Source organism: Pocillopora damicornis, chromosome 5, assembly GCF_964200805.1.
Source record: "Pocillopora damicornis chromosome 5, jaPocDami1.2, whole genome shotgun sequence".
NCBI lineage: Eukaryota > Metazoa > Cnidaria > Anthozoa > Scleractinia > Pocilloporidae > Pocillopora > Pocillopora damicornis.
Genome location: NC_142674.1, coordinates 4,907,850 through 4,935,772, shown reverse-complemented (window position 1 = coordinate 4,935,772; position 27,923 = coordinate 4,907,850). Strand labels below are relative to the sequence as shown.

Here is a 27,923-nt window from a genome sequence, read left to right as displayed (position 1 = left end):
CCCGGAGAAAGACAAAAAAAAGAGTCATTAAAAAAAACCAAGATGGGCAGAGGATGGTTAAAAACGGACAAGATCAATAAGTGTTGAAATTTTCAGCCTGAATCGTATATGCTATTATCTGCAAAATACGAAAGCCCAGTATCACTCTGTATATGATAGCTCTTTTAGGCCCCGTTTCGAAGGGTTGAATAAAGGCTTTCCTTTAGTAATATCTGGAATGTTCGTCGTTCCTTAGAGGGGTAAGATATGGCTGACTGCTAACGCGGAAGGTGATAGAAGCTAAACTGGCCGGTAACTTCAGAAGTTGTCAAAGTATCTTTACGGAGTTCAATTACGTTTTCTAGCATGTTCAATTTCAGTAAGGACGACGAAGCTCAATAGTAAACGGCGCCGTTGACTATTTCGTTCCGTCTTACAAGGTGAACGCCTGGGATAGGCTATAGGTTTCCCATCTTAAACAATTCATGAGAACCATTGCCACATTTGTCACGCAAATGCTTTTTTTTCTGAATTTATATTACTTAGAATAGGTTGTCTAAATATGGTAGACTTTCAAGCAAAAAATTTTAAGAAGGAATAGAATAGACGTCTTCCTCACTATTGACTACTAAAAACGCTGTCTGTGTCAATTGCATGTAGTTTATTCTTTCCTGTTTGTTCTTATTGGAGGTTAGAGGGAAATGGGGCACGCCTATAAAGCAAGATTCTGGTATCCTTTTATCAAAGAGCACCCAATCATTAGGAATACCACCCTTCCACCCCCCTCCCCCCCCCCCCCCCCAAAAAAGGAAAAAAATCCTGGGCTATGCTATTGAAGCAGATTGATTTCCCTGCCTAGGCTGGAAACTGGGGCACTGAACTCTAACATTTTATAAATGTCTAACTAAACTCAGTTTAAAACTAACCAGACCATTTATTCTTCCTCTTAATTGCACAAAATACCAAAAACACAATCTTATTTTGAAATCTTAACACATGCAAAATAAACTTTGAGTGTTTTGTTCTTCAACACTTTGCACTGTCAGTTGAGTCTTTTTCAACTCAGAAAGCATATTAAAGGTTGATCCTTCTTTATTTTATGTTAAAATATTTCTTTGAGGTAGTGTTCATCTTGTATAGTTGACACAGCCACTCATTCAAAGCAAGGCTTTGCATCATGTGGTGCTATGGCTACTGGTTTCCTTCATTGAGTATTTTCCTGTGATAATAATAACTTTATTTATAAAAGTGTATGTGTAAAACTAAATTAAAAAATGATCTATATATATTTGTTTGTGAATATATGAATCACAAGCCCTTACAGTAGCATCACATTGAAAGAGAATAACAAAAATAATGATAATAATTCATGCACATAAGGTGCATTTACAATTTACGTCATCCAAAAAACAAAACAGAAAGAGTTTAACACAAAGTAACATATTCTCCAAGTTACCAACTGGCAAAAGGAACACACAGAGACACATACCACACCCCTTTTCAAAGCCAAATCCTTGCTAACTAACAAAAAGTCTAGATCATAGGAATATAAACCCTAAGTGGACAATCCACCAATTGACAAATGTCCAACTATAAGTACTGGTAATCAGAAAGATTTGTCTCTTGAAAATTTTGCCTACACAGGTAAGGATTGCAACAGAGAAGCTAAAGAAAAGAGGCAGTGTTAGTCTCTGGTCATAACCTTACACCCCAGGGGCACAAGAGAGGATTGATGATAAGAATGATGTACACTTGAATTTTGAAAGAATAGAGGATTTATCACACACTTACTAACTGAGATTGTTCCACGCAGTTGATGAAATCTCTAACTTTCTGTGAACACTTCAATGCCTGATTGGGATTCTGTTTGTAGCAATTAAGTATCTCATTCTTCAGGTGTTGGCAAGCTATGACCTTTGTTGGTACACTGTGATTGAAAAAAAAGAATCAAGTTGGATATAACTTGATTAAAACACAATTGACTCACCCAGCACAAATGGTAAGGTCAACTTAAAAACTAAATAGCCAATCATGTGAGAGTTCATGTCAGTTTTAGTGGCATTTCTTGTGAAACATACTAATCACTTCACAAATACATACCTGAATTTTTGTTTTGTCTCTTCTACAGCTTGATTAAAGTTTTCTAATGTCACTTCTTCCTTTTCTGAAATCTAACATCAATAAGATAACTGCATGTTTTAATTTTTATGTCAAAGCCAGCAAAGAAAGTTATTTTTTAAAGTTATGTCTTTAAGGAGGGATTTTTCAAAGTTTCTTAAGTTTATAACATTACTGGTAGTTCAATTTTGTACAACTTTGAAAGAGGACACTAGAGCTTGTAAAAATGAAATTTCTGCCACCATTACCTGTTTCTCCAAAGTACTAAGTTTTTCCAAAAGCCTATTTTCTTTTGTTTTTGACTCAGCTTCTTTCTCCTCTAACAGTTTTCTCCAATGATTGTCAATCTCTTGTACATCTTTGTCTCCTAGTTTACCTCTGCTTTCTCTAAGCCTTTTAGCTTCAACCTGTCTTCCCTGAAAACAAAAAATAAATTAAGTAACTATTTACATATTATTCAACAGATAAAGATATGTACCTTTTGGTGAGCACAATCAACTTCCAGATCCTACACAACAGAGTCCCAGTATGTAGAGTCCTAGACATTATGATGTTCCCATAACAATATTTTAACCCTTTAACTCCCAAGATCAAATTGTTAATTCTCCCTCAAGCTGTTACACACTTACCTGTAACTTAGTAATGAGAATTTGGTGTTAGATCAAGATAAAAACTTCTAACTGATAAGTTTGAACATTCTCATCACCTTTTTGCTGGATAATGTAAGAATATTATAGGGTGAAGTTTTTTGTTGATCACTTGTGGGAGTTAAAGGGTTAAGGTTGTAGTAATTTCCCAGTAATATTGAACTCACCTCGTCAAAAGCATTCTGCAAAATCTCTTGTAAATGTTCTTCCTGATGTTTCATTCTGACTTTCTCATGCTGCAATTCCTGCCAAATCTTATTGATGTCATCTATTAAGTTCAACATTATACAGAATGATATTACACAGAGTATTTTAGAAGATTTACTACACTTTAATGAAACACTGTAATGAAAGAGAAGCTTGATCCTTGCACAATTGAGGCTTTATTCAACGAGACCTTGTGCTTACATACTGAACAACATAAACATGGTGGCCTAACAAAAATAAGTCAGCTGACATGTGCAGATTAACAACTCTGACATGTGCACGGGCACTAAACTACACAGGAAGCCCAGTAATTAGAGATTAAATTGTCACACTGTCACTACAGCATCCATTCTCAATACTGAAATCTTCCTCTTTGGATGAGATATGAAACAAAAATATCCTACCTTGGGTAACATCCTCATCACCTTTCAAGGGTAAGTCAATTTCTCCTCTAAGACGTCGCATGACCCGTTCAGAAATCTACATGTTTAGTGAACACAAAAGATGGATTTATTTCAATATGTCTCAGAGCATGTCAAAACTTATCCGACTTTTAATCTGGTTGTTTTTCAATCGCCAAAATCAGGTGATAGGTGAACTTCACTCAGGGGTAAAATTTGCTGCAATGAAAGCAATTGCAGAGAGTAACTTTTGAAAGCAAAATTGAAACTTTGACAAGGATTGTACCTGTGCCCGCATACTATGTGAGCACAGTAACCCTTTCACTCCTGCAAGTGACCAACAAGGAATTTCTCCTTACATCATCTATACATTTTCTGTGATGCAGAGAGGTTATGAGAAGACGGAAAACATCAATAAGACTTAGTTTAATACTAAATTCTCAGAAATATAATTATAAGAAATCTATCAGAGAACGGTATAGAGTCTGGGGAGTGAAAGGGAATAAAACCGAGTGAAAGAGCCACATGTTCAGGATGTAGCTCATTACAACTTGTGGAACAGATGCACTTTTATAGTGGGTGGCAATATTCGAGACACTAATTTAATTGAAGAGTTTTTTCAAAAGAGACGTGTGCTACTTACATAGAAAGAAATCCGTGAAAGTAAATTAAATCTTGAACCATTTTAGAATATATTATAAGTTTTTAAAGTTCAAGAATATTGAAAGGCGCCGCAATATTGAAACGAGGCTGATGAAACCCAGTTCGCAATCACCTGTGTCACCTTTAAACTGTTTCTCACCTTAACAATTCCTGGGGTTCCTTCCTCTTCTGATCTCTCAACAGTCAATCTCTTTGTTGATTCACTGTTTCCCATGGCGTATTCTCATCCAAAGGTATTCAAGTATGTACTCAAGGTCTTCTGCCTATGAAGCAGCCATGTTGGATTATAGATGGTGCCCGAAATAATTTCTGGGCAGCGGACATATTGCCATAGAAACGGATTCCAGAGGCTCAGTGTGCTCTCCAAAAAGAGAGCTTGAAATTTTGTTATTCAATCTTCAATTTTTTATTTAAAGGGAAAGAGGAGGGTTTAGTACGATGAGTCGTTTAAATCCTCTTAAACCTGAAACATGTCGAAGAACAGTGAGCCTTGAAACAGTTCAACCGCACCATGTTAATCATGAACACAAACTTCGCGGAAAAAGGGAGATTTACAAACTGCGCAACGATGCATACGCGAAGCCGATGTACGGAAATTCGGTGGAGAAAGAAAGAGTCAAGTAAGTCATTATTAAAATCAAGTTAACTTTTTAGAGGTTGTAAACATGTTGTTAACCACTCCAGTTGAAGTGGTAGCGAATCAAACAGTAAATTTTAATGAACCTCCGACACCTGTAAAGAACAGTTGTCTGGTTTAGTGTTGGTAACAACTTCCTGTGCAAAGATCCTGATGTTGGGGGTTCTCCCTATTATCTAATGCTACTGTTATACATAGATTTTTAATAAAATAACAGCAGAGCGGAAATTTTTGAGGATTTCTTTTAGTTTTACTGCGCTGATCGTGTCTGTTGTATTTCAAGGGGGATTGGAACAATCTATTGCGCAGATCAAAACCCTTCAATGATCGACGATTCTGAAAGGAACAACAAATGGATTGTTCCACGGTCGTAGTGAAAAGAGTATGATTATGCCTCAATATTGCGCTCCCGATTAGTTACAAGTCTAACAATTTTGAACGTGAGTGAGCCCGACAGCGCCTGCGAGTATATCACCGCGGTGGCTTTTGAACCTCAATCATGCCTTTCTTTATCGCGAGTTATTAAAATTTAATGACTTATTCTTCATTCATTCATTCATTCATTCATTCATTCATAACTTCTTCTAAACTTAATATTTCTAGGCAAGAGAGTCGTAGAGCACTGTTGCAACAAATGAAAGAAAAAGATGAGGCCCACCAAACACACCTGACTGAAAGGATAAAGGAAAGTGACTTTGCTATAAACTATGACAGGATCTGTTTACAGCAGGACAAGGAAGAACGAATCAACAAAGAGAAATATCTGCAACAGTTTCGGAATGAAAACAAGCGGGTAAGCATATTTAATTTTCCCCTTAATAGTTTTTTGTAGTTGGCCAATCTGCACAACTGCCTCAACTTCATTCCCAAAGTAGAGGTGAAGATAAAGTCTGCACTCCACCCCAGTAGCTCACCCAACATTTCCTTATCCCTGTTTCCTTAGCATAATGCGACTAGGAGTATCCTTACTCCCCCCTGGATGGGATGTTAGTCCATCACAGGGTAACCCTGCAGTATTTCATCAAGCTTTCTTAACAATTGCCAGCCAATTTTTACTCTTGGGTGGAGAGATGCACTGCGAGAGTGAAGAACAACACATTAAACCAGCCAGATCTCAAACCCACATCTCTTGACCTAGAGTCCTGCATACCAACCTTTAGGCCACTGTGTCTCCCTTAATGAACAAAGTGATTACATTTCAGCCCTTTACACCCTAAGATCAGTTTGCACATTCTCCATACTATTCTTTATACATTTCCTAAGGTGCTGACAGGGAGAATTTGTTTAACAATCAATCACTTCTTTAAGTTGGTGATGATTTTTTTGATTCTCTCGACCTTACTGTGTGATTCAGGGGTGATATTGTAAGGAGAAATTAGATGCAAGTCACCCTTAGGGGTCAAAGTGTTACCAGGGTAATTTAGTATTATCAACTGAATTCATAACATAAATTGGCCATCATAAAGAGTTTCAAAGCTGATGTTTCAAGTGTTAGCCCTTCACTATTCACTCTGACAAATGGCTAACACTTGAAACCTTATTCTGCCCACTGAAGCAGCACCAAAATTTCTTTAGAAACTCAATTATGTTTTAATCCCTTTAAAAGTTATGTTGCTCTTTTTGCTTCAGTTGATGGAACTGCGTGCAGAACAACAAAAGAGAAACACAGAGAAGAGACATTTGGAGGAAAGGGACCTTCTACAACAGAGCCCAATCAACTGGAGTCACACTCTACACTAAAAGACATTCATAATTAATATAAATGGCACCAATTCGAACAAGGAAAATTTGCTTTTTATAGTTTATTGATTTTATTTGTGGTGTGTTCACAGCCAAAATGACAGCTTGTTAAATGGAAATTACAGGACTGGTGTACTTCTAATAAAGCTACATCTGCCCACAACAAAAGAGAATTCAACCAAGACTAAGCTTTTCAAATGGAGGTTTCTTAAAGTGTTTCTTAACACACATATGTTAAGAATATTAATGTATGACGAATTTAAATGTAATAACTTAATTTTTGAGTTCCAATAATAACTAAATTTATTTTTTGAGGCACCATATATAAATGTTAAAATTCAACTTTCAAATAATTTCAAGTGCTTTGAGGCATTCTAACATGAAAAGTTTTGGAAAATAATTTCTTTGAGTATGAGAGCCTATGTCAAATACATTTTAATTTGTAATCTCCCTTTTGGGACACTTATTCAAGGAACAAAAATTGTGGTCCAGTCTGGAAATAATGTTCCTACAACTATCCTCAAGACTTCTGTATTGAGGAGACATCTCTCCTTCAACAAGACATCTCTGTAGAGGAGAGACTTTACTGAGCTGTAAGCATGTTTGTGGGATGTAGGTTCTGTTGTAAGATTGTTGTAACACATGCAGAATAAGTCTCAGTGATAGCAATAAAAGATGTATGCACATCTTGCTCCATTGATCACTGATTTCCGACCAATCATGCACCGATGTCTGCTTCTCTATCAGGTCAAAGTTGAGCAGTGACAACCTTAACTTGAGTCACAGCATGGTCAATTGTTTCTCTTCACCTAATTTATTCCTCAATATGTTCTTGCTCTTGGTGCTCCTGTGCATCACTTGAAGGACCAGGAGTCTATGAATTCAACAGCCATTTTTGTAATTATGCATTACAAAAAAAATTACCATCCTTAATATTTTAACAATAATTACATCTCAAAGGCACACATAAGTTCATATTCTATTGTCAAACAAGTTGTTATTACCTGTTTGTTTTTCTTCTCTTTTCCCTCTCCTTTTTTGACCAAAAATGCCCGTGTCATTTCCAATGTTTTAGTAGTCTTGTATCTGTACTTTAACTGTTTTGATTCACTGCTATCATTTGATTCTAGGAAATGAAAAGACAGGAAACAGTTATTTAAATAGTCACCTCTTTAGGTAGACTCAAAGTTACAAACAAAAGGAAATGAAGAGGACTGAAAAATATATTCATTGTTAGCCTTAGGCTCCCTAGATCTGATTGGTAAAAACACCCTTCTAGCTGACATACATTTCCTCGTAAATAGGTTGTGAGAATTTGGTATTTTCATCAAGACAAAATTTCAGTCTTGCTTGCTGAGAACATGTTGACTTTGTATCTTGCTGATAATATGTTGACCTTGCATGTAAGGATCAGTGACATGCTAACCACTTAACCCTTTAACTCCCAAGAGTGACCAAGGCAGAATTTCTCCTTACAATATCAATACAATATCAAGCAGACAAGTAATGAGAACAAAAAAAAATATCAATTTAAGGATTAAAAGAGGATCCAATAACAAATTCTCCACACTAACATCACAAGAACTGTATGGCAGACAGTAAGAAGAATTACCAATGAGATCTTGGGAGTTGAGAGGTTAAGAGTGAGAGAGTTTAGAGTTAGAGTCAAGCTTTCTGATGCTAAAACAATGTACAAAGATGTTAGTCATGCTTTAACTCTAAATACCGAAATGCTTATATTTTATTTTTCATTAGTTTAGGGTCTTGGCTTGTACTTGCAATCAGCTTATTGGCAAGTATATACAGTGGTCATTTAAATATAAAAAATTACTCTTAAAAGGACCATGCAACATTACCAAGCTCCTCAAACAATACATGTGTTCCAAGGGATTCTGAAAAAAATGCCAGTGGTGAGAATTGTACAAATATTAGTATGGAAGTGATCCTCATAGTTATGAACACTACTTAAGTAGTAGTAAAAATAAGACCTAAAAAAAAATTCAGACTTGTACGGGATTTGAACCCATAACCTCTGTGATACCAGTGCAGCGCTCTACCAACTGAGCTAACAAGCCAACTGGGAGCTGGTCATTATGGTGATTTTAAAATAAAACCTTGAAGTGGTGATTAAACAACTGCAAATATATGAAAATCATATATGTGACTTCAGTTGATGGTTCAGTTTCCATTTTTCTTTAACCTAGAAGCAATTTGAGGGATTATGCTAAAACAAACACAAAGATTTTCCTACCTTTAAACTCTCCAAGAAAAGTGTAATTCCCAATTTGTAACACAGGTTCATCTGTATCAATGCCCTAGGAATCAAATTTCAGAAAATGTCAGATAATGTCATGATCACACATTACATTTGAACAATTACCACTTGGCATAAAAAATCGCAGATCTTGATGAGGTCTTGCACAATTAATTGATAACCTTTTGACCCTTAAGAGTGACTAGTATCTAAATTCTCCCTACCGTATCACTGCTGAATCACACATTACAGTCATAAGAGTAAAGGAAATGATCAACAACTAAGGAAGCTCTTCACACAAATTCTCCTTGTCAGCACCTTAGGAAATACAGAGATGACAGCAAGGAGAATATGCATACTGATGTTAGGTTGTAAAGAGTTAAACCCCAAGTACCATGAGCTACCCATAAAAAGGAATCACATAAGGAGTTGCCATTAGTACTGTGCACCAAGCATAATAACCATTAGCAGGGATGTACACAGGACTTCCAAGTAATGTTGGGAAAAATTTCCGTACAGCCCCATCCTACATTATACATTCAGTTCTTGGATGGAGAAAACAATGACAAAACAATACATTGCCATTGGGAAAACAGATCTGTTTTACAGTAGTATGGGGCTGTGCGACAAATTTTACCTAATGTTGTCCTATGTTGAGTTCTAACAGTGCATTAGCCACAGTGGGATATTGTTAAGTTCAGTCAACACTCACCAGGAGTCGGCAGTTTGAAGACTCGCAGCTGTACAAGAACTCATTATCTATCACTCCTTGAAGTTTGACTACAACAAGATGTTCCTATAGTTGAAACACACAAGATTCAGGTATTCAAGACATAACTTTTATTTCTATACCAGAGCATCAAGGATTGTTAAAAAGAAATTCAGGTACCTCTTCCTCCCACTCCTCTTCATTCATTACTAGAATAGCTCTGTACAACAAGATAATAAACCTTGGAACGACAATGTGCAGACTGTCATGCAGATTTAAGAAGGTAAAGTGTTGAATCTCAACTTGTCCGCGGGAAACTGGGTGTTATGTATACCGCTGACCACTTGTAGGCACAGTACGTGTGTTGTTATAGATACAACTTGTGGTCGCAAGTCCAATTAAGTAACATGGTGTCAAAATAGTGGGATTTCGAAGGAAACTTAGCTCAAAGATATGGCAGAAGGATACGCTAACTTGTCGTACAACTGGCCAAAGATGAACTGGGCTGCTTCGGACCTGAGTAAAGAGTGGGAAAGATTTTATCGACACTGCGAATTTGCTTTCGGAGGACCGCTCAGCAAGTGCACAGAAAAAGAGAAAATATGCAACCTGATGAGCTTTGTCGGTGACAAGGGCCGAAAAATTTACCTCACTTTTGATTGGTAACTTGCTCTTTTCTGGAAATGCATTGAGGGGCAGCTAATCAGGGGGTGTTTTGCTTTTCATCAGCCTCTTTGGGCAGGCATCTTCTTACCCTTGCCCACTCCCTGCCCCCTTCAGTCAGATAAATGTTCAAGAGATTATAACATTAGCTCTCCCTAATCCTACACTGCAGGCTAGTGTTCAACTAGACATCTCACTTGTTCACTGCGCTCACTCATGAGCTATCAGGTTGAACACCCAAAGGGAAATTCCATATCTATGTGTGCCCATGTATAAATAATAAAATAATAAAATCTTTATTACCGTGTCAATGTATTTAGCTCATAGAGCTAATTGGGGACACCTACTATTACTAAATTAATAGAAAAAACTATGTACAGTATCATAATAAGTGACAATATAGCCGATAAACTATGCATTAAAATTTAAAAATATTCAGAAATATTAACAATGTTCAGATAACATAAAAAATACTTGTACCATGCAGATAATTAAAAAAAATCACGTGCTGCAAAGATTGCAGCAGTTGCCACTGTCTTCCACTAGGCTGACCAGGTCAACTCTACGGATTCTAGTTTTAAAGATACTAAGGCTTGGTAGTTCACGCATACCATTTTCTAATTTGGACCAAATATATGGTCCTTGATACCTTAGTGTGTGTTTACCATAGCGTATAGTGTTAAATCGTGGTATTTCAAAGTCACTATTCCTAAGGTTATAACGAGTACCCTTTCGAGTAAATATCTCAGATATGTAGCTGGGTACTAGATCGTTCTTTACTTTATACATTAGTATTGCTATGTCCTGTAAGCGTCTATTATGAAGCGTAGGTAACTTAGCACGCTTAAGAAGTTCCTCATATGTCTCTGTTGTTGTTTTGAAGACCGCACGCAGGGCTCGCTCTTGGATGCGTTCGATTTTGCGCCCATCTGAAGATTTACAAAAGTTCCAGACTAAATGACAGTATGTTAAATGTGGCATTATAGCTGTTTTATACAGTATGAGCTTAGCTTGGCATGGTATTAGGTTGCGCAAGCGCATGAGGACTTCTACTTTCTGGCTGGCTTTAGTGCATATTTCGCTAATGTGTTGTGTAAAGTTAAGGTTCTTGTCTATATTTACTCCTAATAGCTTGATTTCTTCAGTTTTCCTGATCGCGTCATTGGCGATGTTGAGAACGCTGCCCTTCTTATCTGCATCTATGTTTCTTGGGTTAATCGTAAGAGACTGAAACTTATCTGGATTTGCCAAGAGAAAGTTGTCCCTATACCATAACAGTGCTTGTTGACCCTGAGTCACTGGAGTATATTCGACTTCTTCATAGGTTTTTCCTGTCACATATAATTGGTGGTCATCAGCATAGAGCGTAAGGTTTGAGTCAGGGATATGAAATGCCATATCATTTTGGAACATGTTCCAGAGGAGAGGGCCAAATGACGATCCCTGAGGACAACCACGTTCCATAATTCTCCATTCACTCGTGTGGCCATTTATTTTTACTCTGTTTAGCCTGCTATCAAAAAATTATCTAATCAGTTCAAGTGAACTGCTATTAAAACCGTAGGCATCCAGCTTTTTTAGAGTGAGTGAATAGCTTAACGAGTCAAATGCTTTACTCATGTCAGCAGATAATATTGTTACCAGCTCTTTTCTGTCCACTGCAGACCTCCAGTCTTCAATCAACATCAGCAGGGTTGTCTCACAACTGTGTTGTTTTCTATAAGCTGTCATCCTGTGGTACAGAGCAGGGTCATAATGTCTGGTCACTTGTTTGCTGAGTAAGTGTTCAAAAATCTTGTCCACACATATAAGTGAAGTGATTGGACGATAGTTCAATTTGTCTTGTCTGTCTCCCTTTTTAAATACAGGGGTCCATTCGCCTTTCTTCCATTCAGATGGCCACTCGCCTAAGTCAATACAGTTATTGTAAAGTCTAGTCAGGGTGGTGCAATTCCTTCAGCCACTCCCTTAAAGAGTTTTGGTGGTGCTGTCACATCCCACCCATACGACTTTCTTACATTGAGATTTTTAAGAGCACACTGCACTTCCTCTTTGTTAAATTCTTTGAAATGAAATTTATTCCCCTTGTAACCGCTTTCAATAGCCTTGACACTACTGTGGTTCCTATGATCATTCTCGGTTAGGCTGGTGATATGGTTGCCTCCTATATTCGCTGCCACCGTATTAAAATGGCCTGCTAGGAGTTCAGCCACCACAGTTTGGTCTTTCTCGACCTCGCCATCTTCAGATTTCTAACATATAGCATTGGTGTCTTTTGTCTTTGTACTGATGAATGGCCTGAATGTGTTAAAAAACTCGCTGGGCTTAGATTTCAGCTCTTCCGATTTTCCATACCAGTAGGCCTTTATTGCCTTTCTACGTTCCCGTGTTGCAATGTTCCTGTATTTTCGTTTGAGCTCAAAGTTTTCAAGAGAGCGATCCTTTGCAATTTGAACTGCAAATTTTCTCTTATCTCTGATGGCTTGCTTCCATTCTGGAGTCATATAGGGTATACCTTTCTCCCTGACTCGTTTCTTTTTAGTAGGTGCGTGTTGATCCACAACGCTCTCAAACAGTCCCTTCCAATAATCATATTGATCGTCCACATTACAAAAAATCTCTCCTACATGCCAGGGGGCAGCCTCCAAGTCCCGGTTAAGCTGTTCGAAATCAGTACTTTTTGTCTGCCGGAAAGTGGTAGTGCGAGTCTTGTGTTTGTGGACTTTCTCCATCATTTCTCCAAACACCATATGGTGGTCACTCATTTCTGGCTGATAAACCCCACATTTCTTGAACAGTTCAGGATTGTTGGTTAGGATAACGTCCAAAAGTGACTCCGAGTGAGCTGTAACTCGGGTGGGTTCAGTTATCATGCACTGTAGATTATTGACTTCTTCCAGGTCCTTCAGAAGTTTCCCCTCAGCACGATCCAATCTCAATCTGTCCAGATTAAGGTCCCCTAAAATGATGACAGACTGCTTTTGGAAACACGCCCACTGACAGATGTGGTTAAGCTCCTCCTCAACACTTTTAAGATCCTGGAGGCTGGACTCGTTTCCCTTCATTTTCTGTTTTGGGGGCCTGTAGATTGACAGAACTAACAAATCATTGCTTCCTATCTTCACCTCGACAGCAATTGCCTCGAGGGTCTAGTAAGTCTTTGGCAGGGCCCGCTTCTTAGAAGGCAGAGCTGAAGAGAAGTATGCTAACAGTCCGCCCCCACCCTTTTTTCTGTCTTTTCTATACATGTGGTATCCTGGGAGGTTAAATTGACTGTTGGGATAGGAACTATCCACTTTTGTTTCAGATATTACTATAATATGTGCTCTAAGGGAATTGTTCAATGTTTTTAGTTCTTCAAATTTATTTTGTATACTATTGATGTTTAGATGAACAATAAGGGCTCCGCTTGAATTCCTTTTCCTTTCCTCAACGATTACTCTCCCAGGGGATTCCCGTATGCAGGGTTTCATTACGTCCAATGTATTTGCATAAACAGCTTCGCCAGCATTGTTATTTGCATAATCATCTTCCTCCACACTGTTATTTATCGAAACAAATTCTTCCTGTAGACAATCTTTCAAGCATTCTTCTTGGCTAAATGGAAGCAAGCAGAGAGAGCAGGTCCATTGTATTTCAGGGCAAACCTTGTACGACTTGAATTCAGCCTTTCTTAGGCCTATACATTTGGCATGCGACCAAGTGTTACAATGAACACACAACAAGGCCTCTTGGTTTGACCGAACAGTTTTCACGCACTCCTTACACGGGTTTTTCGGCATTCTTGAAGGCCCTGGATTTGTATGTACATCGCCACCTAAGACAATTCGGCTAAGCTGTAGGGTCCTCGTATCCTTCGCTGTATATGGAATTCTGAACGATAAATACATTTTGCCGCATCCCGCTCGAGTTCTCAAGCTCAAGCTCATCTTCAGTGGTATTAAAGCGGCCAGACGTTCTTGTCCTTCCTCGTTTTTTCCCAAATGAGCTGGTCCATATAGGAGTTGTTTTTCGACTTTCTCCCGTATCATTAAAGCCGCTATGAGCGAGAACACAAAATATTTCAGCGAGCTCGGCAGTGCTCGACCGGTCGCCATGATGACTGCACAAAAGAAGTTTTTAACATATATTGTTTGAGTTCTGTAAATTTGAACTATAAATTTTCGGATCTGCGAGTCCTATTGAAAGCTACATGCATATTATTTTGTATATCTTACAGGTGCTCCTATTTATCTATGGAAATCATCATGCCCTTTGAATAACTTATTATCAAGAGTGTGTGATATACCGTATTTACCCGCAGATAGGCCGCACCCGCGTATTGGCCGCACCCCAAACTTTCAATGGTTTTCATGGGAAAAAAAAAATTGTTGAGGTCGAGTACTGGGATAAATAAAGCAAAGTTTGAAATCAACAACAGCTGATGTGTATCAAGTCAAGTTTATTTTTGCAATAATTCCTACACGAACGTGAAAATGTTCAAACTAGAAACTGAAACGTCTATTCGCCAACATTTTATATACAAAATAATCTTAATTAAAGCAAAGGTCATGCGTTACTGTGGTTACATAGATTGCCAAGCACGTGCCTAGAACTGCCATGTTGTAGGTCACGTCGCATTGTGGTGATCGAATGTGAAAACTTTTCCTTCATTAGAAGCCACACGTTGCCAATTAAAGAGCAGAAATGAATGGAGCTACTAACACTTATGAAATGGAGAGTGAAATCAGAGGTTATCATGTTTATGGAAGCAGTTGGAAACCCAAAATCGGCGATTTCTTATTGACTGATCGAGAAGTGTCAAACAAAGACGCCAAGTTTGCAGTGGCTGTTTATGAAGAACTTGGCATCGATGGGAAGAAAACTGTTGGACATTTACCAATGGAATTCAGCAGAATTGCATCCTATTTTATAGAGAACGGTGGTGAAATTTCCTGCAAAGTGACTGGAAAAAGGAAGCACTCGAAAGGCTCACGAGGAGGAATGGCTATTCCGTGCAAGCTGTTTTGGACATCTTCAAACAAGAGACACGTTAAAAAACTTGATGCACTCATTGCTGCAGAGAAAATCAAGATTCTTCGAAGATATGGACTTCGCGTTTAGTTGTATGTGTTGTAAGTTAGGAACAATTTAAAGCGAACATTAAAACGCCAATTTATTGTACTACCGTGAGTTCTCGTGCATATTAATGAGGTGTCAAAACGCTTGTACCCGCGTATAAGCCGCAACCCCAATTTCGGTCCCATTTTTCCGGGAAAAAAGTGCGGCCTATCCGCGGGTAAATACGGTAAATATTTGACCCCTAGAGTGACTAGCAAATAATTTTCTCTATAGTACCACCCCTGAATCAAACATTAAGGTCACAAGAATTAAAGAAATGATCACTTACTAAAGAAGCTCTCAATTTGTAAACAAATTCTCTGATCAGCACCTTAGGAAATGTATAGATCTAACAATATAGAGAATATATTACAGGGTCTAAGTATTGGACGTATATTTATGTTACTTCTTTACTTGACTATTTTGCATAACAAGTTGATAATGTTCAATGTAAATTGGCCACCTCAAAGAGCTTCTAAACTGATGTTTTGAGTGTTAGCCTGTCACCAGAGCAAAAGTTGATGGGCGTACACTCAAAACATCACTGTTGGGAAACTCTTTAACAGTGGCCAATTTACATCATTTACAGTCAGTTGATAATACTAAATTATCTTGTTATACTTTCCACCTAAGCAGTACCACAGTTTCTATAGAAACTGACCCTCTTTTTTGTGTGGGATTTCCCACACTTTGTCAAGGCCCGCGAAATTCATTTCTTTATTTCTTTATTTATTTGTCCACAAGAGAGAAGTGCTTGTCACGTGGTTTCTATTTGCGTTCAGTGAGCCGTGAAGACTGGATTCCAGTCGGTGTTTTTTCATAGTGTATTGTACAGCGGCCATTTCTCTTCTCAGTCGTTGGGTTTTGGAGAACTTATTCGGAATTTCATGTTTGTTTCTTGGGGTTTTTTTTTTTCCAAGGTAAGGATAAGTCATTTCATATTTTCACGGGTTCTTTGCATGCTTTAACTTTTCAATTTTGTTGTGGGAGCTTCACGATTAAGCTCTCACGAAAGGCGATTACGTTTGTACACCTGGGCCGGGTTGTTCAAAGCGCGATTAAGCAAACCCAGGGTTAGCGTCAATTTTTATTCCAGTTAAATTAATAACCAAAAGAGATTTTCTTAAGGATTCTTGCTCTTTAGTTTTATTTTTCGATTTGACTTCATGTGCAGCTTATAATTAGCTTTTGAAATCTTTTTAAACAAAAGAGATTAAATCTTTGATTAAGCTTTAATCGTGGGTTAGCAGTAATCGTCTTTTGAACAACTGGGCCCTGGTTTGTGTTCTTTCTTTCATAATCTGAGGCGTTTGTTTCGTTATTTCTTCGGATGTCTATAACAGAAGATATAACAGAAGAATGTTCAGTGCAGGTTGCACAGGAGCTTTTACGCTTTCACAAGCCAACATTTATCGGCTTGGACCTTAGGTGCGGGTTGTGCCAGATTGAAAGGAGTCATTGTACTCTCGCAAGCCAACATTTGTCGGCTTGAATGTATTTGTGCGGGTTGCGCTTCAAAGAGTCTCAGGGTGTCTCAAAGTGTCTCGCGAGTGTCTCAAAATGTCTCACGAGTGTCTCAAAGTGTCACAAACTGAAAGAAACTATTTTTTGCCTTGAACTGTCAAGAGTGTTATCTATTTTAATAAACTGAGTTTCTAGTTAGTTGGATTGTTGTTGTTGCGCACTCAAGCACACAAGTAAATATGGGGATCTCCATTGACCAATTCCGTTCAAGTATTGGATCTCATGAAGATTTACATCCTGATTTTAGTGAAAACTATGACCTCTCTGATGATCTCAACATTCCATCAACATCGCTGAATAATGAACCACTGATATTGAATGAATTACCTGATTTCGATTTTCGTCAAATGGTCCAGACACCCGATATAGAGCAAAAAGAGTTTTTTATCACATTTTACATCAGATTAAAACCTCAGAAACCCCTTTCTACTGCTTCCTCAGTGGAGGGGCTGGTGTTGGCAAATTGCATTTAACAAAAGGTTTGTATCAGGCAGTGCTTTAGTATTATAACACTAGAGCTGGTGATGATTTTCATCAGATCAAAGTTATACTATTAGCTCCAACTGGTAAAGCTTAAGGGTAACACTCTTCATAGCACTCTGGCCATTCCTGCCAATCAATCACTGAGAAATTACAAACAGCTTGATTCAAGTAGACTGAATACTTTGAGAAGTCAATTGATTTTTGTTGATGAAATCTCAATGGTAGGAAATGGTATGTTTGCAATACAGCTAAACAATAGGCTTAAAGATATAAAAGGCTGTAGAGAGGATTTTGGAGGTGTGAGCATAATTGCTATTGGTGACTTATTCCAATTAGAATCTGTTATGGATGCTTATATTTTCAAAGACCTCAAAAATGTAGATTTATGCTGTTCTTTCTCCCAGTTTATGGCATAAACACTTTAAAATGTTTGAACTTAATGAAATCATGGGTTAAAGAGACAGCAAATTGTTTGTAGAATTACTTAATAGGTTGCGTAAAGGTAAACACACAGTAGCTGACATTGCAAAACTTAAAGAGAGCTATACAAGAAGACATCAACAACCCAATAGATGCACCTCACTTATTTATACAGAATGCTAAAGTAGATGAATTTAAACAAAGGGCCCATAATGCAGCCACAGGAAACAAATTCACAATAAATGCTCAAGATAGTGTTATTGGAGTTATCTCTCCAGAGCTAAGAAACAAAATACTAAGACAAATGCCCAATGATCCAAGAAAAACAAAAAAGGCCTCAACCCTTTGTCTTGCTGAGGGTGAAAGAACACACCTTGTCATGAATGTACAAACTGAAGATGGCATGACAAATGGCGCTGGAAATGTTGTTAAACTAGTTCAGTTACATCAACAAACCAAACCAAAATACCATCTGGTATTGTATGGGTACAATTTGACCACTCAGATGTAGGTCAGAAAACAAGGAATGAAAAAAGACATTTGTATGTACAAGGAATTGAACACACATGGACCCCAGTAAACCCTGTGACTACACAGTTTGCGGTAGATAGAAACAGAACAGCACAAGTTGTTAGAAAACAATTTCCACTGCGTCCCGAAGCAGCAAAAACAATTCACAGGTCACAAGGTAATACTGACAGTAGAATTGTTGTGGATTTTAGTACCAGAAATACTATTTCACACATACATTATGTGGGACTCAGTAGAGTGACTGCTATAGAAGGCCTATATATTTCTGATTTGTGTGAAAGCAAGATTGCTGTTAATCCAGATGGAGAGATTAAGAACAACTGCAAAACTTAAGCTTTGCATCTCCCTCTCCATGACATAACATTTTCCCTTCTTAAACTGTGTTATCTAAATGTAAGGTCTCTTCACAAACACATAGAAGATATACATAAAGACTTAATTTATCTAAGTGCTGATATCAATATTTTCACAGAAACAAGATTTAATTCTCAAGATAATAATGACATGTATGATATTGCTGGTTATGTTCTCGTCCGTAATGATAACCTTAATTCCAGCAATGGATCAAGGTCTTATGGTGGTACAGCTGTGTACAGTAAAATCCCATACTTACCTGAATACCCCTATTGTCACAATATACATGGTGTTGAAATAACAGTAATTAAGTTAGCAAGTCTTGAGGATTGGACAATCATAGGGATATATCACTCCCCAAACGTGCCTGTAAGACAACTTTATGAAGCAATAACTGAGGTATTAAATAACATTTCACCAGACAACAATATCATTACTGGAGACTTTAATATAAATTGTTTCCCTTTTTTCAGAGGAATTTGTAATGAGAAACTTGCAAAACTATTAATAAGGAAATGCTGCTTATTCATTTGGTACCAGAACAGGCCTTTTAAAATTAAGTTTGAAGTCATCTTTCTAAGAGTTGTCCAGTTTAAAAACCATTTACAAAAGACAAAAATAAACTACATAACACACAGTCTTGACATTTCAAGGCAGCTCCTTTAGCATCTTGGCTAATTTCTAACTGCAACCTTTATTGACAACCCTGCATAAAACAATTATTCCACAGTTAAGTCTGCAACCCCTCCTGAAATACTCCAGGATACCAAAAAAAAACAACAAGCAAACAAGCATATTAGTGAAGTGAGCAAACAACCACATGCGTGACTTTCACGTAATCTAAAATTCGTGATTGCAGCATTCCCACGTGCGTAAAGTGCTTGTAACTTATGGGAAACACACGCATGTTACACCAAAAAAACCCGCGTGTAGCAGAAGAGGCCGATTACTCGCAATTTCTCGTAGTTTTGAATTTCCCTTTTGTTTTTCAGAACACCCATATACCTGTACTTTTTTACAGCGATGCGATAGAAATTAATTGGAAAAGCATTCCTTGAAATAGGAAGTCGTCCTGTATTTTCAGCAAAAGAGATCGTCAAGTGATCAAAACAACACCGGCCAGATTATAGTCACGTGCTCGGCAACGACTTGTTGAAAGCGATCATCTTTCATTCTTACCATCAAAACAGTCACGTTTGCATAGAAGAATAACGAAACGATTACAACGGAAAGACCCAAATTGGCGTAGAAAGAAATAATGCTGCAAATTATCATTTTTTTTATGTCATGGGTACATGTTTCCGTGGGAATTTCAGTGTCAACAACCTGCTGTCATTCACAAACTCTTCGTGATTCTCGCTGGTCCTCGTTATGTTTAGCGCATGGACGATTCGAAGACCCTTCAAATTTGGTTTTTAAGTTGATCATAGCACTAATCTGAAACACTTGAAGTCCATTTCAATATAGTAAATGTCGAAACAGGCGTGTAAAGACAATAAATATCGCAACGATCAGTGCAATCATAATAGCGCCAGGACTTTGGACTTACTTCTTCGGAAGGATAGATCTCGAGTTCGAAGCCGACTAATTACGACTAATTACGAAGAGTCCACGCTAATTTGCATATCGCAGAGCGCCACAAGAACTCGTTTCTACGCTATCGTGTATCCACGAGTTAAAAAGTAGTAGCAGAATTTTTTTCAATTTTTTTTCAATGACTGTTACGAAAATATTTACTGCTCCAAGTATTTCCAGTATTGCCGTATAAACAAATAGATAGCCTAAGCCACCAAGAGGTAATTTATTTGTTGAAGACGATTACCAAACGTTCAAAAACACGCCAAAAAGCTTCCAGGGAGCTGGGAGGGACAGGCATATTGCTTGATAAAAGTATAAGTTAATACCCCAGATCCCTCCTGTGAATCTGTATTTGTTCAAATAATTCCCGCACAAAAATTACTATTCAGACTGTTGATTCCAGGCCTAATATCACACCTGTAGTACAGTTGACTCACGGTGAGCGACAGGTTTGCTTCCGCTTAAAAACCCCTGGCAAACACTTTGTTGATGAAATCCCACACAAGTACGCATTGTGGACCTATTTTTTCAATTGTAGTTTACATAATGCATATACTTCTTTATCTGTAGAATCCCTGTGCACCAGAAATGTATAGCACAGAAAGGTTACCAAGAGACAGCCATGTGAGGGTTTCATACCAAGACAATCTTGATCAAGTGCAAGAACGTTTCTTTGCATCCCTGTGTGGAGTTGTTCTTGTTATTGTTTCATATTCCTCCCATAATTGGATTGAGGTGAGGATTAAAGCTACTAAGGGCAGTATGAGCAGTCTGTTTTTGATATAGCACAGGAAATCAAGAAGCATGCATATTACAGATACCTAGCAATTGTTATTATTGACTGTTTTGTTTTTCTTTTTCTTTTGCATCAAGTGTTACAGATGTATCTCTGCTAGTGCTTTAAAAACAAGTGAATTTTAGATTCAAATTATGAATACAAAAATCAAAGTGTGATAAGACAAAAGAGCTTGATAAGGTGTAAAAAAAAAACCTTGGAATTTGCTGTAGACATGTTTTATACAAAAGAAATTATTACACTTCACTTGTTAGGGAAAGGGCCTTCAAACAGCTCTGTCATTGGATGAGGGTCTGAGACAAGTAGTCCATATTCATGACATTGACCAAATAAATCCTGAATATCAGGATAAACTCGTTCACCTCTCTGGAAGTCTTCAAACTGACAGGGTAAGAGTAATATCTTTTCTTCCCTTGAGTCTCTCTGTTGTAAGACAGTTTAAACACCCCTGAGATCTTATGGCTGATTTTTCAACATGACTCAACCAACTCACTCCTAAGATCTGTTTGCTGTTAATTTCTATGAATTATGATTTTTTTAAAATGAGAATTTAGTGTTAAGTGTTACTTCACATCACCTTTGTGCTTAAAATGTATTTGGTATCATAAGAAGAAATGCATTTTTGGTCTGGATGGGGATCAACGATTATCAAAACCATATCAAAATAATAACTCTGGACTAAAAATTTTCCTACAACCTATTGCCTAACTGTTTAGTGGTGTTGCCAAAAGTAATATTGGATACCGAATTTCATGAAACAACATCTTTAACTTGCTTTTCCTGCCTTGTGTAGCAGGACAAAGCTCTCGTGTTTTGCAAAGATGTATGTTATTAATAATGATATTGTGAGGAAATTGTCATAGTTATCATCTTCTTTTATTGTAATAATTATTGTAATATATATTATTATAACAAATGATGTAATTTATAGATGATAAATTATACTACCAGTTAATAAATAAATGTTTTTAATTGCTATTTTGGTCAGGCACTGAATGATTCAGACTATGGTATTTCTGCAGTCAATGCTGTCAAACTAAGACGAGAGGTCGAAATGTACCAATGGGTGGAGCATGAACACACCAGGTATTGCTCAACCCTTAAACTCTCCAGATCTGATCCTCTTATTGATTCCTCCTTGTTCATATACATGCTACGCTATCCATTGTAAATCAGTTTTGAAATCTATCAGTGATTTACTAACTTGAGACAATACAGTGCCATTAACCCTTTGCACTATAACATCAGTATGCATATTCTCCATACTGTTCTTTAAACATTTCTCAACTTGATGACAAGGAGAATTTGTTAAACAATCAAGAGCTTCTTTAGTTGGTGATGATTTCCTTTATTCTATTGACTTTATTATTTGATTCAGGGGTGATATTGTAAGGAGAAATTAGATGCCAGTCACCCTTAACCCTTCACTCCCAGAAGTGATCAACATGAAAATTCTCCCTATAATATCCTTACATCATCCAGCAAACAGGTAATGAGAATATTCAAACTTATCAGATTGCAGTTGTTATCTTGATCTTACACAAATTCTCATCACTAATTTACAAAGATATTTGTAGCAGCTAGAGGGGAGAATTAACAATCAGATCTTGGGAGTTAAAGGGTTAAGGGTCTTGAAGAGTTAAGTTAAAAGCCCCTACTAGTTTGCCAATCAATCAAGAAACAATGAAATGGTGAGAACTTGGTTAAGCATTCAGCTGACATCACTTATAATCATAACTAATATATATATATAGTAAATTAGCACCAACCTGAGTCCAATTCTATCTTAACCCTTTAACTCCCATGAGTGACCAAGACATAATTTCTCCTTACAATATCAATACAATATCAAGCAGAAAAGTGATGAGAAAAAAAAAGTATCAATTATGGGATTACCAGTTGATCCAATACCAAATTCTCCAAACTAACATTATAAAAAATTGGATGGCAAACAGTAAGGAGAATTACTAATGAGATCTCAGGAGTCAAAGGGTTAAATCATATGGGGATAAACAAAATCTGATAACCTAAACAATGGGGTCTTATTTGCCATTCAGATGGTAATGCATAATGTTAATTGCAACAATAGCAAGTTATTGTAGGTTTTCCTTTTCCACCTACTCTATGAACCACCATATACACAGGTAATTTTAATATTTTGAAATATTGAGAAGTACGTCTTCAAAGTATTGTTGAAATTTCAGGGAATATTTTGAAGGAGGACGTAGAAGAATAGAAACAAAGTTCTCATATAGTAAGTTTGGTGAAAGTGGTCTTCTTTTTCCAAAAGTTAAATGAAGTTAAAAGGGAATTATTATAACACTCTCATGACCAAAGATGTGCATGAATATATTTAACAACAGTTTGTCTTTGGCAAAAGTTCTAACTTTCATTATAATGAAGTTCGGATATAACACGCGCTGTCATTGGTTGAAAGAGCGTGCTCTATGAGAGTATACAGCATTGAGCTGAGCTAAAGCTGTCACGCCATCTGCCAATTGTACTATGTTCGAGCTTTTCCGGGACTTCTTTTTAGCTTTTTTCCAATAATTGAAAGTGAAATTTCGGAACTGAAGCGAGCCGGCAAATAGTAACAGAAGAATCAAACAAAGATTTGCCAATTTCCCTCTTTTTATCTCATTAGTTCCATTCAAAATAAATTGGCTTCAAACAGAGTTTTTCGTTCTTAATTTCTGTAGATGATCATTTAATATCTGTCTACTTTAGCGCAATTGTTAACTGATCATCTTATTTCTGATCAAAATCTTCCATTTGCTGACATGCAAGCCTGCTCCCTGAATTTCACACAAAAATTCCTCTGAAAGGGCATAATTGGTTACTTATTACTGAAATTTGAGTTAGTTTGTTCTAATAAACTCAAAATATGTTTTTTTGGTGGAAATGTATGAAATGTATGCTGGAATATATGATAAGACAATATAAATCATTTTTATCAAAATTTTTTTGTAAAGGTAAAAGTCGACGGAAGGAACTCCAGAAGGTGTCCAAGTTTTTAGGTCACACTTTGTGAGTTTGCTTGAAAGCTTCCAAAGTATACCTGGCAATGCAACTACAGAATACCTGCTGGAGCTCCAGCAGGTGCCTGGTCTTATTGAAAGCACTGGTATCCTAGTCCTTCTCTGCTAAATTCCAAGCACTTCTCAAGTTCCCCCCCCCCCCCCCCATGCTCAACGATGAAGATAATTCACCTGTGGAACCACAGGGTCTTTGCTTATGAATACTGCATAGTAACCTGGCCAGTTTTGCTTGAACCTGGACATTTCAACCTGGAGTCAGCAGGCAAACCAACAGCATCTCCCAAAGTTGCATAGTTAACCTTTAACTCCCTTGAATGAACAAGAGAGAATTTTTGCCTAGTATATCTATACAACATCATGTACACAAGTGATGAGAATAAAAATTTCAATTATGGGATTACTAATTGATCCAATACCAAATTCTCCAAACTAACATAATGTGACAGTAAGGAGAATTATTAATGAGTTCTTGGGAGTGAAAGGGTTTATATACAAACCTCTAAACATCTGAGACACATGACCCTCTGGTTACATGTAAGTCTTATAGATCTGCTTATTTTTGTCTGACAGGATAATTTTACTTTTATCAACTGAATTAATAATGGAAATTGGCCACTGTAAAGAGTTTCAAAGAGTTTCATTAAATTTCAAACTCTTTACGTGAGTCAATTTACGTTATCAATTTAGTTGATAAAACAAAAATTATCTTTTTATACTCCCCCTCTGATGCACCACAATTTCTTTTGAAACTTGCCCCCTTTACTTATTCATTTTAATTTGTCTTGATCTATTGCAGCTACTGAATGGAGACACACCATCGTTCTAAGTAATCAATTTTATGAACCTGCTGGACATCAGAATCCTAACACTATGTCAGTACAGTCATACACTAAAGAGGCAGACTCTGTGAGAGTTGGGGCATTCAGTCTTTCCAAAGGTATATTGTGAAAGAGAATCAGTTACTGCCCTCTGGAGAAGGCAAGATTTTTATAAAGGGAGAGGGGTAACCTTTTTATCATACTTATTTATTTTTTTCTTGCTAGGACTATTTGGAAAAATGTATTTTGTATTACAGCCCTTAAGTCCCCAAGAAGTTCCTCAAGGAAAGAAGATGCATATCCGTGATGGGATGTTTTATCACTATTTAGTCCCATTTTATACCTGTGTAAGTTGATTCGCGGTAAAGTCTTGTGATTGTGTAGTTGTGGTTGGCTAAAAGTTTGTTGAGACTGACCAATCACAACTGAGCAGACCATTTGGGTAGCTGATAACTGACGACAGCAGCTGCTTGAGTCAGCCAATGACATGTCAGCAAAACTGACCATTCATTCTTCACAAACAGGTGTTACAATATTCATGTGAAAAACAACTATTTGTTTGACATATGATCGGTTTTCCCCTTTTCTTGGCAACTCTAGATCTTCACTGTTGGGTGTTAGTTCAGTCAGGTCTGTTGTTCCTTAGGCCTTAGTTGAGCCTCTCTATGTTATTCTGTGCCTTTTGCTGTTTCTTCCTCCCTTAGGTGTTGTGCATTGAAAGCCCTGCCTGGTCACATTGGCAAACAGCCTTCTGAACCAATTTTCCAGCTAATGCCTTTGGCTAATTTTATGTTATGTAGAAATCACTTAATTTGTGTATTGAATCAAGGTCCAAAAATACTTGATCATAGGCAAAGTAAATTCACTTAGAGTTTCCATGGACAATTTTAAATGTATTTTATCAACAGGTGGGAGATGTACGCGTTCAGTTTTTCTATGCTGGGCTTAGTGGGATGCCAGGCTTAGGTTCGGGAGACCCAATCAAGGTATCGTTCTCTTGTAACTCCTCCTTTTAATATGCACATGTGCAATAAGTAGCGTTAGGCAAGTGTAATTCAGCTTATCATTTGAATATTACCTCCCTCTCAGAGCTAAATCCTAATTGCATCTCGCTTCAATTTGTACCATAATTTCTGTTGATGCCAACATTTTATAAAGAGTTCTACCTTTATTTGAATGAATTATCAGTTTGTGTTATTTCTTGACAGGTCAGTATTGTAGCTCGACAGCAAGGTGGAAGATTATCACCATATCGCACAAAATCTGGCAATTCATTGGAAATTCTTTATCCCGGAGAAATGAGTGCTGAGGTAACTTAACAATAATTTGCGGAATTTTTTTCTTATGTTTAGAGGATTCTCTTTTTTTTGAGTATTTCCTCATTTCTCTGCCCAAACCTGGACAATGATAGCGAAATTGTAGTTTGTACCCTTAAAAGGGGAGACATGCCTCCTTGTTCCTTTCCCCTTAGAATATCTCAATTGATATCAAGAACTGTGCACTTCATTCCTGGCAATTATACACAGGATGCAGGCGAAAAAAGTGGGCCCACAAAAACGGCCATTCCCCTTACAAGTGCTGTTTTTCACCTGTCTGCTCTCTTTGGTGAGGCAGGTTGCATTCTTGGCTTAAATGTAACAAGCATTCTGCATACTGTTAGGATCACTGACATCAGTAGTGGCTAAAACACTCTGTGCAAAAATACAGTAGATGTCAGCTCTGTGTTTGCTACATTGATGGATTGACTGACTAATTTCTCTTTGTAGGAGATTTTTGAAGCTGAGAAGTTAAAAAACGTGGCTTTGACGTGGGTTTTAAGGGTGATATTCTTGGTCCTGATGATCCTTGGATTTATGATAATAGAAGTCTATAATGGTCTGATGATGGCCTGTATTCTTACTGCACTGAGTAAGTGACCTCTTCCAGTTAACATTTTGATGACTGATTGAAAAAGTTTACCTTATATCACTGTTACAACGAGCTCTGCCCCTTGTTTTTTCCAGTCTTCAGTTGCTTGTTGTCCACAAAGTTGTAAGCCTGGGCCTGACGCTCTTGTGCCTTTGTCTTGTTACTTTGTTGTCCCTGGTTACCATAGCAACTGGCTGGATAGCTCATCGACCGATTCTAGGCATGACATTACTGGCAGAAGTGGCTGTCCCAATACTGCTGTCCAGACGACATGCACAGGCTCTCAATCAAAGTAAAAACACTGAAGAGTTTATATTAACGCAAACGTTAGAGAAGTCAGTTTTAGTCTTGTTAGTCAAAGAACTAGGGATGTAATTTTGAAGGACTATAGGTAGTGTGACTTAAAAGAGTAAATTTCTGTATTGGTTTTTGTTTTCCTGACCCACACAGCCTAGGTCACACTAGTGTAAAATGATAGAAAATTGTATTTAGAGCTGATGTTTTATATGTAAAAAATATAACTAATATGATTAAATTAGGGAAATTATGTCGAAAGGCAAGAAAGTGCCCTTTGCAGCTGTTGTTGGGTTTTGTCACACAGCAAATTCTCTCCTCCAAGAAAGAGCACTGTTTGAAGAGTCTGAAGACAAAATAGCTGATGCAAAGGGGACAACAGTATAGCAGGGTAATTTAGTAAAGACGAAGGGCTAACCCTCAAAACGTCAGCTTTGAAACTATTTACGATGGCCAATTTATGTTGTCAACTTGTTGATAATACTAAATTACCCTCTTAATTTAGCCCTGGCTAGTATTCTCAAGGGTGAGGGGTCTGGTTTTGCTCTAAGGGATGTAACTGGCAGATTTCAGAAAATTTCAGATAACGTCATGATCACACAATGCATTTGAACAATTGCTACTCTGCATAAAAAATTGCAGATCTTGATGAGGTCCTGCACATTTAAATTAATAAACTTTGACCCTTAAGAGTGACTAGTATCTAAATTATCTCTACCATATCACCCCTGAGTCACTCATTAATAAGGCCATCATGAGAATAAAGGAAAAGACCAACAACTAAAGAAGATCTTGATATAAATTCTCCTTCAGCACCTCAGGAAATGCATAGATAACAGCATGGAGAATATGCATACTGATGTTAGGTTGGAAAGGGTTAAACCTCAAGTACAATAAGCAGCCCATGAAAAACGAATTACGTATGGAGTTGCCCTTAATACTACACACCAAGCATTCATCCGTAGCAGGGATGTATACAGTATTTCCAAGTAATGTGGCCCTATGATGAGTACTTAAATTAAAGTGTATCGAGCACAGTGGGATATTGTTAAGTTCAGTCA

The 27,923-nt window shown here is 37.4% G+C and overlaps 4 protein-coding genes and 1 pseudogene across 5 annotated transcripts; 2 read left to right on the top strand and 3 right to left on the bottom strand.

Moving 5' to 3' along the window:
* Positions 1-893: 893 nt before the first annotated feature.
* LOC113680275 (uncharacterized) lies at positions 894-4,324 on the bottom strand. Its single transcript, XM_027197292.2, has 7 exons — positions 4,155-4,324; positions 3,356-3,431; positions 2,912-3,012; positions 2,346-2,513; positions 2,080-2,150; positions 1,771-1,906; positions 894-1,198 (listed from the first exon to the last, which is right to left on the bottom strand). The coding sequence occupies exons 1-7, from the start codon at positions 4,227-4,229 to the stop codon at positions 1,184-1,186; spliced, it is 642 nt and encodes a 213-aa protein (XP_027053093.2). The 5' UTR covers positions 4,230-4,324; the 3' UTR covers positions 894-1,183.
* Positions 4,325-4,333: 9 nt separating this feature from the next.
* LOC113680276 (uncharacterized) lies at positions 4,334-7,078 on the top strand. The gene is made up of 3 exons (XM_027197293.2): positions 4,334-4,635; positions 5,256-5,445; positions 6,282-7,078. Exons 1-3 carry the CDS (start codon positions 4,454-4,456, stop codon positions 6,390-6,392), a joined length of 483 nt encoding a protein of 160 aa, XP_027053094.2. The 5' UTR covers positions 4,334-4,453; the 3' UTR covers positions 6,393-7,078.
* LOC113680277 (general transcription factor 3C polypeptide 6) lies at positions 6,426-9,668 on the bottom strand. Its single transcript, XM_027197294.2, has 6 exons — positions 9,536-9,668; positions 9,359-9,442; positions 8,644-8,707; positions 8,249-8,284; positions 7,397-7,518; positions 6,426-7,266 (listed from the first exon to the last, which is right to left on the bottom strand). The coding sequence occupies exons 1-6, from the start codon at positions 9,560-9,562 to the stop codon at positions 7,207-7,209; spliced, it is 393 nt and encodes a 130-aa protein (XP_027053095.2). The 5' UTR covers positions 9,563-9,668; the 3' UTR covers positions 6,426-7,206.
* A 2,461-nt stretch (positions 9,669-12,129) lies between these two features.
* On the bottom strand, positions 12,130-14,399 carry LOC149044811 (uncharacterized; annotated as a pseudogene). The gene has a single exon (XR_016186560.1). The product of XR_016186560.1 is annotated as an uncharacterized LOC149044811 (transcript).
* A 1,511-nt stretch (positions 14,400-15,910) lies between these two features.
* On the top strand, positions 15,911-27,901 carry LOC149044810 (transmembrane protein 43-like). Its single transcript, XM_089206282.1, has 11 exons — positions 15,911-16,038; positions 20,579-20,743; positions 21,059-21,193; positions 21,793-21,890; positions 23,009-23,058; positions 24,639-24,779; positions 24,886-25,007; positions 25,569-25,646; positions 25,869-25,970; positions 26,427-26,568; positions 26,664-27,901. The coding sequence occupies exons 1-11, from the start codon at positions 16,006-16,008 to the stop codon at positions 26,693-26,695; spliced, it is 1,098 nt and encodes a 365-aa protein (XP_089062408.1). The 5' UTR covers positions 15,911-16,005; the 3' UTR covers positions 26,696-27,901.
* The last annotated feature ends 22 nt before the right edge of the window (positions 27,902-27,923 follow it).

Bases quoted from the DNA above. Each gene is read 5' to 3' on its own strand.
- LOC113680275 (XM_027197292.2), bottom strand. From the start codon at position 4,229: ATGGGAAACAGTGAATCAACAAAGAGATTGACTGTTGAGAGATCAGAA. The intron at 3,013-3,355 runs GTAGGATATTTT...TGAACTTAATAG, and splicing joins TGATGAGGATGTTACCCAAG to ATGACATCAATAAGATTTGG. The intron at 2,514-2,911 runs GTGAGTTCAATA...TTTTGTTTTCAG, and splicing joins TGCAGAATGCTTTTGACGAG to GGAAGACAGGTTGAAGCTAA.
- LOC113680276 (XM_027197293.2), top strand. From the start codon at position 4,454: ATGAGTCGTTTAAATCCTCTTAAACCTGAAACATGTCGAAGAACAGTG. The intron at 4,636-5,255 runs GTAAGTCATTAT...TAATATTTCTAG, and splicing joins GTGGAGAAAGAAAGAGTCAA to GCAAGAGAGTCGTAGAGCAC. The intron at 5,446-6,281 runs GTAAGCATATTT...TTTTTGCTTCAG, and splicing joins TTCGGAATGAAAACAAGCGG to TTGATGGAACTGCGTGCAGA.
- LOC113680277 (XM_027197294.2), bottom strand. From the start codon at position 9,562: ATGAATGAAGAGGAGTGGGAGGAAGAG. The intron at 8,708-9,358 runs GTGAGTGTTGAC...TTTGATTCCTAG, and splicing joins CTTCAAACTGCCGACTCCTG to GGCATTGATACAGATGAACC. The intron at 8,285-8,643 runs GTAGGAAAATCT...CATTTTTTTCAG, and splicing joins TTTTCTTGGAGAGTTTAAAG to AATCCCTTGGAACACATGTA.
- LOC149044810 (XM_089206282.1), top strand. From the start codon at position 16,006: ATGTTTGTTTCTTGGGGTTTTTTTTTTTCCAAG. The intron at 21,194-21,792 runs GTAAGAGTAATA...TATTTTGGTCAG, and splicing joins GAAGTCTTCAAACTGACAGG to GCACTGAATGATTCAGACTA. The intron at 21,891-23,008 runs GTATTGCTCAAC...TTGAAATTTCAG, and splicing joins GTGGAGCATGAACACACCAG to GGAATATTTTGAAGGAGGAC.